The following is a 17,018-nucleotide window of genomic DNA, read 5'->3' on the forward strand; positions in this document are numbered from 1 at the left end:
TCAATTATGGCTTGCATACTTGTTTTGGAGTTCTCCTTTGGTGTACCTTCCTCATTGCCTATTTCTTGTGTTGTAATGGCATTTTTGTTGTCTGATTGTGCATCCGACTTCTATCCAATTCTATCTAACTGTGATTTGTCTATAGTTGGATCAATAGCTTGTGGTTTCCTCTCTTGAGTTATGTATTGTTTGACTATCTTTGTCACATCTACCGCAAATATAGGTATTACAGATGGGTTTCTTCTTGGGAAGCTTTCTTTCTCATCCTCCTCAAGTTCAGCCACCATGTTTACACCTTCTACTTCCAATGGCTGCATACGCCAAGGGAAACTTCTTTTAAATGTTTTTCTTACCCTTTTTTATGGTGATTCTCTCAACTCCCCAATCTTGTTTCAATTTTGCAGCTCACAGGCAAGGTCTACCTAATAACATGGAGTAGGAATTATCTTTTTCTTCCATTTTGTATACAACAAATGTTACAATGAAACTTACTACCCTTGGCCTCTAAGGATGCCAAGTGGCTAGATTCTTCTTTGATCAACCATTCTCACTTGAAATGGTGCTGGAGCTAACTCATTGCAGCAGAATTTCTTGAATAACTCTTTAGCACATGGATTTTTTTATCGAAGCTATACTTATATAATATTAATATAAAATCTTGGCGAAAGATTATTGAGTTATGTTTTTTAGTTTCACAATATTTGTAGAACATATTACAATTTTATTTTTTTTCTTTTGAATTTTAAAGAAAAATTGTAAATCTTGGCAAAACTTTAAATTTTTTCTCATAAAAGTTTCAAATCTTGGCAAGTTTTTCAAACCTTTATTTTTATTAGGGAATACAAACTTTCGACACCAATATAAAAGTTTCGCTTCTTGATGAAACAAATAGGAAAAAATCATTTATGCTCTTCAGATAAAATGCTAACACCAGATCCTCCATCAATCGGGACATCTGGTATTCTTTTCCCTTTGTACTCAACATTAATTGTTGGAACTCTGTAATCAAGCTCTTCTATTGTTGATGTATAGATTCTAGAGATTCCTCTTCATCCTCTTCAAGCATAGCTTGTGGTGCTTTAGGTTGGTTGTCTCCTTCCAATCCTTGAAATAATTGTTCCTTGAATGCTCGTACAAGATTTAATAGTTGGTCTAATGTGATCTATACCTTTGAGTGTACTAGCTCTTTGAAGAAAGTATCAGGCTACCCTACTAGGCCTTTTTCCTTTTGGATGGTCTCCTTTCTCAATACTAAGAGTGCTCTATAATTCTTTGCCACACATCTTTCTACTTGCAGTCAGAATGCTTTCCTGATGTAGTCGGAACTGATTTGGCTTTGCTATTTTTGTGTAATTGTGCCTCTTTTGCCTCTTTTGCTGCATTGATTTCTAGGATTTATTCTAGAGCTTGGTTTCTTACTTTTGCTTGCTCCACCCAATCATCTGGCTTGAATATTTTTTGGGGCTTCTCCCAATCCTGCTATGGGTCTTTCTCCCTTCGACCTTGTTATTACCATACTCTCTACAGCTTCCTTAGGATCTTGTATCCCAACTATGTTGCTACCCAATGTGTAATTACTTTGTGCTCCAAGAAATAATGTGTTTTGTTTAGTAATATGTACAGTTTTTGCCTTCTGAACATCCTTTTGATGTAAACTCCCCTTGGGCTCTTCAATAATTGGTTGTAGACTGACCATGAAACACCTGCTGGTGGTGGTTGTGGAATTTGGGTTTTCCTTGCATTGTATTAGATAATTGGGATCCCTCTTTCTTCTCTATGTTTGCACCATAGCTCACATTGTGGACCTTGTCTATGGCCATCTTCCCCATAGTAATTGCATGCTTGATTTATGTTTGCCTATTGTTGACCTCCCCAGTTCTAGTTATTCTTCCTTCTTGGGACGACATTGTTGAATCTTTGATGTCTCTGTCCTTGCATTGCAATTTGATTAGCTACTGTTGGTGGAGCTGTATTGTGGGCTACTTGAATGTGAGCTGGCACTCTTCCCCTAAAATTTGGGTTATACCAACATTTGTCTTTATCATGGTTATCCTTCCACAAAATTCACATGCAATCTTTGCCTGAGTTGTTGATAATCTTAAATTCTGATACTGTTCTTTGATCATTTGTTCTAGATTGGATTTTTTTTAATGGCTCTTTTCTTCTTTCTTTCTATTTCTTGCCTTATCCTTGGCTTTTGCCTTCTTGTCCTTTCTCTTCTTTTTTGTTTTGCTTGTTTCTTTGTCTTTAGATTCTTCATCTGAACTATCGGATTGATGCATCACTGTCATCCTCCTCTGTATTGAAATCATCTTTTGTGTCTGAAATCTGTGTCAGAGTTAGTGCTTATTTCTTCTTTCCTTTCTTTTCCTTTGATTTACAACCAAGCCTTCTCTCTGCTCTTTGAGCTGCTTCAACCATGTTATTAAAGTCATTTTCTCCTCCCAACTGATCTCTCCCTGCTACTGCAGTTCTCAATTGCTTGGTTAGTCCTTTGCAAAAGTAGTCACCAAGTTGTTCATCTGTAGGCCTTTGTGGGGCAGCTAGCCTCTGATTCATCAGATTCCTAAAATTTTTTCCATAGTCCTCCACTAGTAGGTCTTTTTGTTTAATATTCTGAAGCTTCTTTAGAACTGCTTCTAGTGTTTTTTCTTTTCTAAATCTACTTAGTAATGAGACTTTAAAGGCATCATAAACTACAAAATTTGCAAGAGCACCAAGTCATTGCCTTATTTTCAAGAGTAGCTGCAAATTGCTCTTTCTTTACTGCATCAGGTAGAGCTCCATATCCACTAGCCATCCAATGGGTCTGACTGTCCGATATGAATATCTGGATCTTGTCCTTACTTCCCTTTAAACTTTGTTGCTTTGACTAAGGGGTTCAGCATCTTGACAGCTTGGAAAACAGGTGCCTTCTTTTTGGGTTGAGGTGGCAAGGGATTGAAGTTGATTTGTCTTCGAGCTGCAATGAATAAGACTGCAACTAGATGTATGCCCACTATGGTTATGAGGAATGTCTCACTAGGTATTGAAATTTGCAACACCTTAAGTTTAGCCATAGCTTTGTGAATTTCTGAGCTGTGAATTGAATTTGTTGAGGAACTCTCCCCACTTGGGATATAGTCAGGATCGTGGAAGATGTTGTCAAGATCTTGATCTGTTTGACTGTTAGCCTCATCTCTAGCTCTATTTCTTGTGAAGTAGATGCCTCTGATTTAGTTTGGTGACGATGGGCCTTCAGTTGCTTTTGACATTCACTGGGAGTGCCTCCATGAACTATATAGAAGAAGTTGGAATGAATTTGCCTTCTGTTGGTTGTTCCGATGCACATGCTATTTGCATACGACAATGGGATTGTTGTTGTGTTGCCTTTATAGCAAGAGAGAGAGAGAGACAGAGACAGAGACAGAGACAGAGACAGAGACAGAGACAGAGACAGAGACAGAGACAGAGAGAGGGAGGGAGGGAGGGAGGGAGGGAGGGAGGGGGGGGAGAGAGAGAGAGAGAGAGAGAGAGAGAGATAGAGAGAGAGAGAGAGCATGGAGGAAAGGAGATGGGGAAGAAAGAAAACAGAGGAGGGGGGAAAATAGGGGGAATGCATAATAGGGGAGAGGAAAGAAGGGAGAGGAGAGAGGGAGGGGGGGGGAGGGAGGCAGGGAGAGGGGAGAGGAAATAAGCGAGAGGAGAGAGGGAGAGAGGGAGGGAGGGAGAGAGAGAGAGAGAGAGAGAGAGAGAGAGAGAGAGAGAAAGAGAGAGAGAGAGAGAGAGAGAGAAAGAGAGAGAGAGAGAGAGAGAGAGAGAGTAAGCTCGCCATTTATGTACATGCTCACCAAAAAAACACACCCAAACATTTGGCTTTATGCATTCAGAAAGACAGATAGTCCAAATGTGGTGGATTCTAGAAATGATCAATCTAAAGAACGAAGAGGACAAACAACCCATGTGGCACCTTCTTTATCCTTTTACAAATCCAATAACCAAAAAAATCACAAGAGCATGAAGCATGATCACCCATTGCATGAAACAGAACAACCACTAACAAATAGTATCTGAACAAAACCCTGACCACTTGAGATCATCGACCATCTGAGAACGTCAACCACAAACGAAACAATGAATAGGGGATTGTGAGCTAGCAACTTCAACCCAAAGATGATAAAGAGCATAGAAACATCAGAGACCAAAATCTACCACCATACATTAGATGATTTGTGAATCCTCGATTAGCAATCATTGTCAACAACCATCTTAGACCAAAAGACAATGAACATACCTCCAAAATGAGATGTCCATCTTTGAGCTATGCAGAGATGAAGCTTGAAACCAAACACACTAAGAAAGTAGTAAGCTCGATAACCATGTGCCAAGCAAACATCAAGTCTCTGCTCCAGTCTGGGAGCTTCCAAAAATAGTGCTTCCAATTTCACTTTTAAGAAATAGACTCTCCCTTCAACTCATCGAAGAGACTAGCAACAAGCACACCAAACAATTGTCCAAAAATGGACCCTAAGTGAACCAACGAACAATCATGCCCACAGTTGATCACATAGACGAACTAATGACGAGCAAGCATATACTCAATCAATCAGAAAAACATGTAGCCTACGTATCAACCGAAATCGACACTTACCAAGCAAAAAAATCGATTACCTTAGGCTAACCTTTGGCTAGAGCATGGATGAGCCAACATAAATGAGCAGGACTAGCATAGATGAGCAACACTAATAGGAAAGCCAAACTAACAACAATAGGAACAACAACCAAATGCCAAAGCGAAGTAACCGAACCACACAACCAGTGTTCACAATTAGCAAATTTCTGCCAATGTCTTAATTTTTGGAACACGTCACTATGACCACCCTTTAAGGCTTATTAAAATCTTGCACATTTTCCCGACACAGAAACGCTTAGGCCAACCTCATGGGCAGGCCAAAAAGTGAAAATTGCTAAACAAATGTTGGTATTGAAGGGGTTGAAAAAGCCACCACGGACAACTTCAAGCTTAGATGGACACTCGAGGGTATTTTATATCCCACCTCGTGCACATAATGGAAGAGGATGATTCAATCATGAAGAGGGTTGATGGAGGAGTACTCTAATTTCCCGACATCATAGCAATGTTATGGATCATTAGTCACCCTTGCCTTGGTGAGAACCTCGAGAATAAGGCTGGGTTCAGACTAAGCCGACGGACATGCTCCACAATCCAAAATGCAGGGGCACCATCACCCGTGGACCAATCTCAATCGTGGGCCCATACATTTTAAGAAGGAGAGGTTGTCCGTGGGGTGAAGGTCGCCCATCTTGTGGGCTGGGGAAAAAAAATGGCACGAAAGTGTATGAGTGAGGAATTGAACCCACGTTGAGGGGCCCAAAACTAAGTGCTTTTCCACTAAGCCAATCAACATCACTTCCAATAAAAGTTACTTACTTTTTATAAATATTGTTTGCCGGGTGGTGTGAACTACCACACCGGTGGACATCTCTTGCATTCTCTTGAGAGCACACGTGTCCGCCGGCCTAGTCTGAACCCGCCCTAAGCATGCCCTAGCATCTTGCAATGTAAGCTTATGGAAGATAGATTTAGCGGAAAGAGACCTTTAGATTTGCAACAATGGCCGGAATCCATACCTTTGGCAAGGGACAGGGTAGTAACTTGCAAAACAGCTACAACCAAAAAGCTACAAAATTCTAACCGAACATTCCATTGCTTCTGTTGTGCAGCAACGTACTGTAACGACAAGGTCGCTACTGCTGTACTCTTTGCTTTTTCCGTGCTTTGTTCTTTTCCTGTTTCCTTTTCCTCTTCTTTTTGAGAGCCTCGACTTGCTTCCTCCAGAACGTGACCGCGATGGTCAGCAGTTCTGGAGCTCTACTAACATCCTCTTGCAGAGGCCGAAGCGATCTCTCTCTATCTTCCAATATGTCATCAAGCATGGCCTCCCGATCTTCCAATGCACTGAAGTTACAGCCGAAAGCTTTCGGGGCATACAGTGGCTGTTCCATGGTAAGGGCATCCAAGGGACGTTCGGGAAGAAAAAACTTGGGAGATTCGTCCGCTTTGTTTCCATCACTACCAACGTCCTCCTCCAGATGAGTGGCATGGGACGCCTCTGACAGAAAATCTCCACACAGCAAAGACCCAAAGAGATTAGCTGCCTCGATGCGCTCTTTTTTCGCTTTAGATCTCATGAATTTCATTAGTTGACAACGCAAGCTGGTGGGTGACATGAGGGCCTGATCAGAACGTGTTGCAAGACTATTGATCAGAAGTCCAGACTCTGCTACCTGTAATAGAGATTCCATCCAAGCGGTTGTCACCTTGTCAAGTGAAATAGCTTTGCGAACCTCTTGTTTGGCTGCTGCATATAGCTTGTACAGGGTCCAAAATTCCATATGTTTATTGGAGACATCATCTTCACCCGAAACAACGTGAACCAATTCCTGGTAGGTAATGTGTTGTATATTGCCATCCGTAGCTCCTGTCGTGAGTATAAGATCTTCAAGAGTGTACCCTTTCCCTGCCCCGAACTGTTGAAAATGTTGCCAAAGCAAAGCCTTAACCCTGTGAGTAAGCCGCTGAAGAAGCGTATCAATGAGATCTACCGTAACTTGTAAAGGATTTGTGCCATAATTCACATAGAGAGCCATCTTGGAACCTTGCCCTTGCTTGGGAACGATCATCAACCGCTTTCTGGCAGGGGTAGGTTCAACGTCCTGTAGTTGCTGCGCAGCAAGACGAGTGTCATCCACCGTGCAGCCTTCCCGCCTGATTTGCTGATGACTTTTACTCAAACCGATCGAACGAGGCTCCATTGCCATTGCCATATCAGTCTACTATCATCGCCATTGTACTTAATAATAATATTTCAAGCAGCATACAGATAAGATGATCTATCGTCTCCTACTTGCTGGGCTTGAAGCCTCATTCACGATCGCTCTTATAAAGCACATACAACACTACAAAAGCAAAAGCAGGCCAGCAATTTTCAAATTTCTTATATTAATAACGATGATAAATTTATTCTAATTGAAGGTTAAACTCGTTTGCCACGCTTTCCTACTTTGGGAGTTTCCCTCCATTTCTTGGACGAGTAGTAGCCAACTGAGCGAGGAAGATCCATTTAGGCACCCAGCTATTTTCCCCTAGTCCTAGGACCAGTACGCTTTTTTTATGGAAACCAGGTTGCGGCAAGCTGTCTTTCCATGGCAGGAACACGTAATTACTATGAATCCTAGCATTTTATCAAATTTTTAAAAGAAAAAATCAAATGAGTAGACATGTAGATATGAGACACGACATAGGGTCCGTTAGGACCCAATCCTCCCTAAAAATGTCAGGGGTGGTTATTTTTTATAGACTTGGTGATGTCCATATTGTTAGTGCTTTTTGGGAGTTAAAGCCCAACAAATACGTTAATAAGGCAACATTCACAAGAGCTCATAACTCAAACTCATTGCAGTCTATACAGTATTGTCACATGGACTAGAATGATATGAATAAAGATGTTGATATCTGTCGATCTTGCATCTAGCTTGGCTTTCCTTGCTCCCTCGCATCGAGAACATGCATCAAAAGAGGAATGTTGTAAGATTTCAGATTGAAGATAAGTAATTTTGAAAGGATGAGCCATTGAAAATATTGTATGATAACATATAATATATCATTATTATAACCACACATAGTGTTGGTGGGTAGGTGGCGCGCTTCCTTCCCCAAAGAGTTATAATCCGAGGGAATGGGCCCTTCCTTGGGTGCGAGAATGTAAGCACTGAGAATATAAACATCTCATAAACATCGATTATATAAACACCAAGAATAAGTCTCGCGAATGGATAGGATATTGGTATATTACCTGGATGTCAATAGCTGTAAGCATATTTTTTGCATATTGGCCATAAAGCCCACATCTTTCTAATGACTCCGATGTTAACCTGTGCCCATAAATAGAAAATGGGCAAAGCCCATGAGGGCTCTAAATTTAACTTTGGGAACTTGATCCTTGTTCACTTCCCAGCACCGATTGCACGTATACAGACTCAATATCTTCAAGTTCTGTAACTCCTTGTTGATTATATCGTTCACTTCCTCACAAGATTTCTCTAGCTTGCCCACATCAAATAGTTGCTCCTCTACATTGCCCATAAGTGTTGTTGCATTTATTGTGTAGTTCGATACACCCTCCATCGCACTATGGATGTTTACTCTCTACTACTGACCTACTCTAGCATGTCTTTGAGAGGGATTGAAAGCATTTTGCAACCCTTATGAGATAGCCTCACCCCAAGAGTGAACTACCAGAGCTGATGTTAAAGCCCCATTGACCCTTTGCAACAAAAGTGGAGCGAGCATTACCGCAATCTGAGGGAACAATCTGAGGGAACAGTAATCCATTTCTTTTCTTTGCTTTTCATCTTTATTTTAATCCTTGCATGTGAATTTCATCGCAAAAATCTTGGAGCTTCACTTGTCATCACGAGCTTCTGATTTTGGCTAGAAGAGCTAAGAAGCTGCTAGCTACAGTGCCTCTATCTGCACCACAAGGACATACTGCCACTACAAGGCACAGGCCCTTTTTCGATGGAAATACTGACCTTTTTTACACTAAAAAGTTTTTTTTTTACCAACGCAAAGGTCGGTATTTATGTCGCTATAAGTGTCGAAAAAGAACGGTCGCTATATAAGTGCCGCTATATAGCAACACTAATAAACATCGCTATATAGCGACGAGGAAGAGGAAGAGAAGAAAACAGAGGAAAAGAGAAAGAGAAAAGGGAGGAAGAGAGAGCAAGAGGAAAAGAGAATGAGAGGAAAAGAGGAAGAGGAAGAGAGGAAGAGATAGGAAAAGAGAAAGAGAAAAGAGAGGAAGAAAGGAAGAGAGGAAGAGGAAAAGAGTAAAAAGAGACAACGAGAAGAAGAGGAAGAGAGGAAAAGAGAGAAAGAGAGAAAGAGAGGGAAAGAGAGGAAGAGAGAACGAGAGAGCAAGAGGAAAAGAGGAAAAGAGAAAGAAAAGAGGAAGAGGAAAAGAGAGAATGAGAGAAAGAGGAAGAGGAAGAGAGAATGAGAGAACGAGAGGAAGAGAGGAAGAGAGAGAGAAGGGGGGGGAGCGAGGGAGAGTGGAGGGAGATAAGGGTCCTATGCCCATCACATTTGTTAGAGCTTAAGGCAGTAACAAATGGCCATTAAAACATATATAAAAAGAGAGAAGAATAGAAGCTCCATACTTGGAGCTAAAGAATAAAGGATCACCTCAGAGCAAATTAGTGGGTGAAGCAAAATAGATCGACTCCCCTATAAAACAAAGCAAACACCTCAAGTTTTTTTTAAAACCTAGTGGTGGGACTCAAGCAAAAACTTATAGCTTTTTACTATATCTTGCTATTCCTTATGCTTGCTCCTACAGGAAAAAGAAAGGGAAATTAGATTTTTTTAAAACTAGTGGATAAAGCAATAAGTTAGGGACACCAGAGGACCTGTAAAGGATGAGGTGGCAGTGGGTGTCACATGCAAAAGAAAATGTGTGCCTGTTGTTACTAAGACTGGGCACTGTGTCCCTACTGAGGTGGCATTGAGAGGTGGCAGTGGGTGTCACATGTAGAAGAAAATGTGTGCCTGTGAGACATTGTGTGCTTAGAAGGCATTATGCATAGCTGGCACTGCTGATGTGGCAGAGTGAGCTGCTATGGTGGCCTTGTTGATTAGGCATTGTGTCCCTACTAAGGTGGCACTAACTGTTGACATGGCAGTTAATGATGTGGCATTTCCACATGGATGTTGAGATGGTAGATTGCTTACATGGCATGTGACACATGTCATGTTGACGTGGTTGGTTGATGATTGTGTTGATGATGTGGATGGCTAAGGGTGCCACCGTGGCAGTGACATGGTTTGTGAGAGGCTGATATGGTAGAGCTCCACGTGGTAGTTAGGATAAGGGTGCCACATGGTAGCCTATGAACAAAGCCACAAGGATAGGATGGAATCACCGTAGATGCTGCCAAAATCTTAAAAGATTCTGATGACGAACAAAATCTAATCATCTTCTCATGGTCATAGGAGATGCATCGAAGTAGAGGAGTCACATGCGCTTGCTGTTGCATGGAGGAATCGCTTGTGAGCCCAGAGGCTGGTGCGTTTGCTACTGTTGAGGTGCTTGAGTAGAGCTTGACGAGGGTGAGGGTGGCCTAGTGGTCACCTTGTGGTTTCGTGAGCTTGTAGAGGTCACTACTGGGAGCTGCCAGAGTTATACTCCCCTGGTTGGGCTAACACACACCCAATAGCAAAATTGGAGGCATCTATGTGAATGTGGAAAAGGGCCGCTGAGCGTGGGAAAGCTCAAAGTGTTGAGTCACCTCAATTGTTGAGGTTGGCTCATCTGCTGAGTCAGTAGAAGAGCTTGGCACTATTTGGAGACGTTGAAGACGTGCATGCAACTTCGATTGTTGTAGACCTGTAATGAAGAACATGTTGCTACTATTGGCTGAGTCGTTGAAGACTGTGTATGAGCCATTTGGATTTGAGTTTGTTACTAGAGTCTGCCAATCGTCATCGATGGTGTCTTGTTGCTCGGTAGCCGAGGTGCTATTGAGCCTTTGAGTTGTGGAGGTAGGCTTGTGGCTAGTTGGAGGGCTCCTCAAGTCCAATGTCCACCAAAAACTATAGAACGAATTCAAAGAGTGGACCTCTGAAGGAACCTCACCACTCTCAAGACATGAAAAGACAAAGTCCTCTCACTAACTCAGAAACTTTGAGAGAAAAGGACATTACAGAGAAAGTTCAGGATCAAAAACTTGCTCATTAAACCTTACAGAGAATTATCGAGCTCAAAAACTCATGAAATGAACCTCTCACAAAATGGACCATATCTCACTCTCCATAGGTCAAAATGGCGAGCATTCTGAAGCAAATCAGAGAGGAGAAGATGCTCTACACAGTGAGCTGAAGAAGTCGTGAAGATGCCTCAATGAGAGGTCTTGTTCCTTGATGGAAGCAAGGGCTGAATGCCTTGACAGAAGCAAGGGCTTAAACTCTCTGTAACGGAAATCTCTCTCAGTGAAATATGCCTCATGCAAGGAGGACTTGACACTCATGAAGGGAGTGGGAGCACCATTGGCTCTGATACCATGATATTGGAAGTGAGAGGGAGAGAGAGAGAGGAGTGCACACGATATAGCTACCTGTACACTAAGTGTATTGACAATGAACATGAAGATATACATGTGAACCCCTTAGGGTTAGGGTTAGGGTTTGACCCTATGCCCTACATGGATAGTGCAATTTACACTATCTTTTGTTGAGAGATATGGTGCCATGAGCACATAGATTAAAGGGCAAAGGTATGTGATAAGGAATGTATTAAATTAGCCACCCTAAGATGTGGACTACATGATGTGGAGATGTGGATTGAGGATATCCACAAGGAGAGATGTGGATGAGAGGATCACACATGTGTTGACTATTCGAAGGGCACTCTCTATATAAGAGGCCTATCATGTATTGTTGTTATATAGATTTGCAATAGATTGAGTGTTTCATACTTCCTGTCCCTCTCCCCATGGCTTTCCATATTTGGTTTGATCCTCCGTGATCTTTATGCTCATTAAGTGATTGATTAGGCTAGTACGATCCGCACTTTGTCATGGTATCAGAGCATAGGTTTAGCTCTACTAGTTTAGCTCATTAGTAGTTCACTAGCATTGCTCCCATTCCTATATTAGTTTTCTAGAATGTAAAATTAGTTTTAGATCTCTAGAATTCTTCATTTAGAGAGAGAGAGAGATTTTTCGTCCCCATTGTTCTTGTGAGAAAAAGATAGGGAGAGAGGATCAGAAATCTAATTTTGAGAGAAAGGTAGGCTTTAGACCTCGATTGTGTGAGAGTAGATTACTTCTCCAACCTCCATAGCTCTACTCCTGAATCCGTGTCTTAAAGCTCAAGACAACGACCTCCAAAGTGCATGTAGCTTAAGTCAAATCCAAGGCTTCTCTGCAACACCCAAGGACTTTGCAGCTCACAGTGTGCCCAAGCCACGAACGGGACTACAACAACATTCCAACATCTTTTTTCGTGAGGGATTTAGAGGATTCTATCAAGGGTAGCAAAAGTTCACTGAGGTTGCATCACCTTCATCTACGAGACTGCTCTAGTCATAGAGGTGACTTGCAAAGGCCAGTACCGCCTCCTACAAAACTAGTGTCTCCATCAACAAGACTCCTTGGTGGCTGTACCAACCCATCATGCCTGTAGAGGTTGCGGCTCTTCAAAAGTACTCCAAGGCTTTAGCCATCGCTGAGCCTTCCAAAGGGCCTCCATCCACCGTTGACCAGTCGCCTATCTGCACTAGACTGCGCCTCCAAGCTCCTACGCTCCTTCAATAAGCTACAGCCCATACACGGCTAACTCCAAGCTCTACAGCAGCCAAGGCTCACGGGCTCAGTGAATCCTACGGCCATCCTCTCCAGCAGCGACGGGCGAACTCCCCTCCAACCCTCCAAAAGCACCCTCCTGCATTCAACGACCAGCTCACGGTCAGCCTCCTTCATCGTTCCAATAGCCTAAGCTCATAAGGCTTTAGTTGGCCTCCTGTAAGCTCGTACTGCCAGCTACCAGGTAGCTCTCAGGCACTACACAGCCACGAAGCCTCCATCAATGACCCCTTGACGAACACACGGTCCTTTTCTCTCACCCCAAGTTTAACTTGAAGCTCATGCTCAACTCATTGTATCTCAATAAGAAGATGCTTGCTCTTGTAGTCCTAAGGAATATTTGATGGGATTCCTACTCCATACAGGGTGCAAAAACATATGCCAACAATACATTACTAGCAAACAAGGGGGATTGTGCTACACAAAAGCACAAGTGCATGAGATGACCATAGCACAGAAAATGGCATCCACACATAAAGCATCAAGGCACATGGGAGAACAAAGCATCATGCATGAAGCTACACTAAGCAAAGAAGCAAATGCCATCATCATCAAGCCATGAGCCAAAAGGTGACATCAATGGAATGTATTGAGAAACAAAAAACCTTGCCAACCTTGCCTATATTTTGTAATCAAACCTGACCACCTGAGAGTAGCTATGAAAGCACCCAGGGGAGGTATTGACATGTAAACCACACTTTACCACCTTAAGTAGCAATGCAAGCACTAAGGGGAGGTGATGGAATGTAACTCACATCTGACCACCTTGCAGTAGCCAAAGGATTATATGGCGCCATGAGCACATAGATTAAAGGGCAAAGGTATGTGATAAGGAATGTATTAAAGTAGCCACCCTAAGATGTGTAGTACATGATGTGGAGATGTGGATTGAGGATATCCACAAGGAGAGATGTGGATGAGAGGATCACACATGTGTTGACTATTCGAAGGGCACTCTCTATATAAGAGGCCTATCATGTATTGTTGTTATATAGATTTGCAATAGATTGAGTGTTTCATACTTCTTGTCCCTCTCCCCATGGCTTTCCATATTTGGTTTGATCCTCCGTGATCTTTATGCTCATTAAGTGATTGATTAGGTTAGTACGATCCGCACTTTGTCATCTTTAACAATTAACACCGAGTGCCTTTTCTAAGTTAGGTTCATGTGAGGGAACCAAAGTGTCAATAGAGTATAGATAGACCTCTAGGTACACATGCTAGCAATAATCAAACTAGCACATTTACCTTCCATGGTCAGCTTGTATGATCATTTATGGTAAGGTCTAGCACAAAGTAGTCGATTATTTCTATGAGATGCAAAGAAAATGCATTGTTGAAGTGCTATCTCTTATAGATGTAGCTTGAAAAACTACCTCACCCCTACCAAAACCATCGTAGTTGGCTTTTTTGTTAGTCTTTTTCTATGTCACAGGGAGTGCATGTAGCTTACCAAGCAACACTTATTGAGCCTGTACAAGATAATATGGTACACTTTTTCCACTTTAGGTAGAGAGGTTTCCCATGCCAAAATAGGACTTAGGTGGAAGCACTTTTGGAGAGTCAATTAGAAAAGAAATCATAATTAAAAAAGGACACTCATGTGCTCTTGAATGATGGCATGCATCATCTTACGTCATTGTGCATGCACTTGGACCCACACAATAGCCTAGCCACAATATTCAAAAGTAATAATGATAGCTTCTGTAGCTCTCCAACTTCTTCTTTCCCAAGGAATGATTTTCAAACAATCTCATTTTTTGAGTTCTTATTCCCCTATGTAGAGCTTTTCTCTTTTACCTCTTGAACAAAGTGGCCTACAACCATAGCATGATGAACAACTTGATGAATTTAATCTATGAAGCGATGGTGGTAGGAGTCTTGTGCTAGGATCCCTTACATTGAGTCATGTAAGAAGTCTCTCATTTTGGCCATCACATCAAGTAAATGCTGAGGTGGTACATTTACAAATGAGGATACCACAAATCAAGCCCTAGTGCCATGGCCTCTTGGAGAGGTTCCCTTACAAGCTGTGCCTTGTGAGTGCACATATTGTCATAAGTTTGAGATAAATGAATGACCCCATATTGCATCAAGAAAACTCTCTTTGCCTTGACAAGGGGCTTTTTGACTTTAGATTCTTCTTATACAACTTCATGCACTACTACATGTCTGCCAATATGTGTTGTACAAGAAACTACATAATGTAAAACATTGAGTCTTGCACTAGGAAGCCTTCTACCATGCTTCCCTTTGGTCTATATTTTTGTCTTATATACCCTTTTAACACCTTCATAAACCATTCCAATAAATACCTCCACAGGCTATGCAAAGTGCCTACATATGCCACCTCATCTACCAAGTTCACAAGTAGAAGCAACTGGGTGTCGATGATACATGTTGGAAATGACTTCTCAATCAAACATAGGCTTTGATGGTGAGAATTCATAGGAATATATAGATAGAAGGGGACATTTAGTTCATAAATCATAAAATTAAAATGTTATAAGGGGCTTATTATAGTATGTATGCAGGGGTTTAGATATTATCCCTTGAATGTACCTTATTTCCTAGTAGTGCACCCCCTAGAGTAAACAGAGTAGTAGTAAACACATATGCTAAGAATCCCACCAAGATAGGATTGGCATCCTATCAAAAGGAGTAAACATTATAACTCACTTTTATATTTGGATTTTGGGTAGGAAACCCTTTGTGAAGTGGTTTATTCTTCCTTAGTTTGGTACAACATTTATATAGCTACTTGATTATGTAATGATGTAAGAGGGGGATGTAATGTGGAGGTGAGTGCATAGTGAACATTTTGTAATGCAACAAAAGATGTCTTTCTCTCTTCATACTAATTGTTCATTCACTCTATTCCTTTTATGCTTTTTTCTTGGTTATGAGAAACAAAGTAGATAAGCAATAGCACACAACAATGACTTATACCTTAACATAATGTTCATACCTATAAGCACTTATTATCACTTAGGACTTACTTTGTTGGCAAGTTACTTTCCTTACCTTCTCTTAAAGAAAAGGGGGATGCAATGGGTGAGGTTAAGATAGATAGAGACAAAGGTGTTAGAGACTTGGTGGTGAGAACAACTCATTAACACATTAGTAGTTCATGGGGCATTGACTGTGTAAAAGCCCCATATTATAGAATATTCAAGGGTTGTTTATGAAACCCCTTACCTATAGAATTTTTAAAACCCATATACACACCTTGTGTAAATTTTGAGACATAAAAGCATCCCTTCTTTATGGAAAATTTCACTTTTGGAATTAAAAAACCCTTATGTACGTATAAGTTATGTAACTCCCCAACAAATTAAAAAGCTCGTTGTCAAAAACCATATGAATATCTCAAATCATGTATAAATAAATACTATATGAGAATTGATGAAATTTTTTAATGCCTTTTGTGCTAACAATATACCTAAGATAGTATATGCTTTTCTTAAAGAAATCCGATTGCTCATGCACAACAATTTTTGCTTCAACAATTATAAAACAGCAACGAATTCACAGTTTGTATGCAACAAAAAAACCAAACATCATCAAGGATGATAAAGCAATATATTCATCCAAATATGATTAGCTATTTTCAAGGGTGATGTGTCATGTCCCCTCATACATCTTGCATGGATGGAAGACACATGGCACTATCTTACTAGTCTCATAGGTGGCTATTCCATGTCTCATGGACATGCACCCACTAATGAGACCTCTCACTTGTGGTTTAATGTGTTTTGATTGGACACGCTATGCCCATGTCACATGGGGGGGCTAAACCCAACTTTGTAGTGGAGCTTTATGTGAGCTTCTCCTTCACCTCCTGAATTTTAGGTTTCTATACATAGATGGATTCATGCACAACTTTCTAGAGCTTAGTATTCATGGTTGGCATTTTCATAGTGTTGTAACTCATTTGTGTTGTGTTCATCCAATCAGATATGTGTCATACACCACTAAATCTCCTCTTTCCTATTATCTTTCATAGTACTAAAGCTTGGGGATTAGAAGCTACTCCTATGAATCCCATTCTTTGGCCTTTTATCTAGAGCCCTATCACTCAGTGTGGGCTATGTCCATGTAGAAATAGTCAATCCTGCGTATTCTTATCTGGCCAGCGAGAAGATACAAGGTACAAGTAGCATATCCACTGCTCTCATGCTATGTGAGCCACATTTTTATTTTATCATTTTGACCACACAACTCATGCACCAATTTTCATGCATTTTTTGGCTTCAAGGACGTTGTCCATGTAGAAATAGTCAATCTTGCATATTCTTATCTAGCCAGCGAGAAGATACAAGGTACAAGCAGCATATCCATTGCTTTCATGCTATGTGAGCCACATTTTTATTTTATAATTTTGACCACACAACTCATGCACCAATTTTCATGTATTTTTTGGCTCAAGGACGTTGCCCCCAAACTCCCACCAATGGGGACCTAAATAGCTATCACCAAACCTATCCCTTGGAACCCCTCAAGTGATAGTAGTAGGTGAGCGTTGCCCTTCCTACACCCCGGGGACGAGCATTTTCCGAGCAAAAACGTACGAGCGATCTGAGCAGTGGACC

General features: G+C 41.3%; 1 protein-coding gene across 1 annotated transcript; it reads right to left on the bottom strand.

Annotated features, from left to right (window-relative positions):
- Positions 1–5,748: 5,748 nt before the first annotated feature.
- LOC147898089 (uncharacterized) lies at positions 5,749–6,828 on the bottom strand. The gene has a single exon (XM_087378850.1). The coding sequence runs from the start codon at positions 6,826–6,828 to the stop codon at positions 5,749–5,751; it is 1,080 nt and encodes a 359-aa protein (XP_087234976.1).
- Between the last annotated feature and the right edge of the window lie 10,190 nt (positions 6,829–17,018).

This window comes from Dipteris shenzhenensis, chromosome 9 (genome assembly GCF_047967505.1).
Source record: "Dipteris shenzhenensis isolate YYH24624 ecotype China chromosome 9, Dip_SZ_1.0, whole genome shotgun sequence".
NCBI lineage: Eukaryota > Viridiplantae > Streptophyta > Polypodiopsida > Gleicheniales > Dipteridaceae > Dipteris > Dipteris shenzhenensis.

Bases quoted from the DNA above. Each gene is read 5' to 3' on its own strand.
- LOC147898089 (XM_087378850.1), bottom strand. From the start codon at position 6,828: ATGGCAATGGCAATGGAGCCTCGTTCGATCGGTTTGAGTAAAAGTCAT.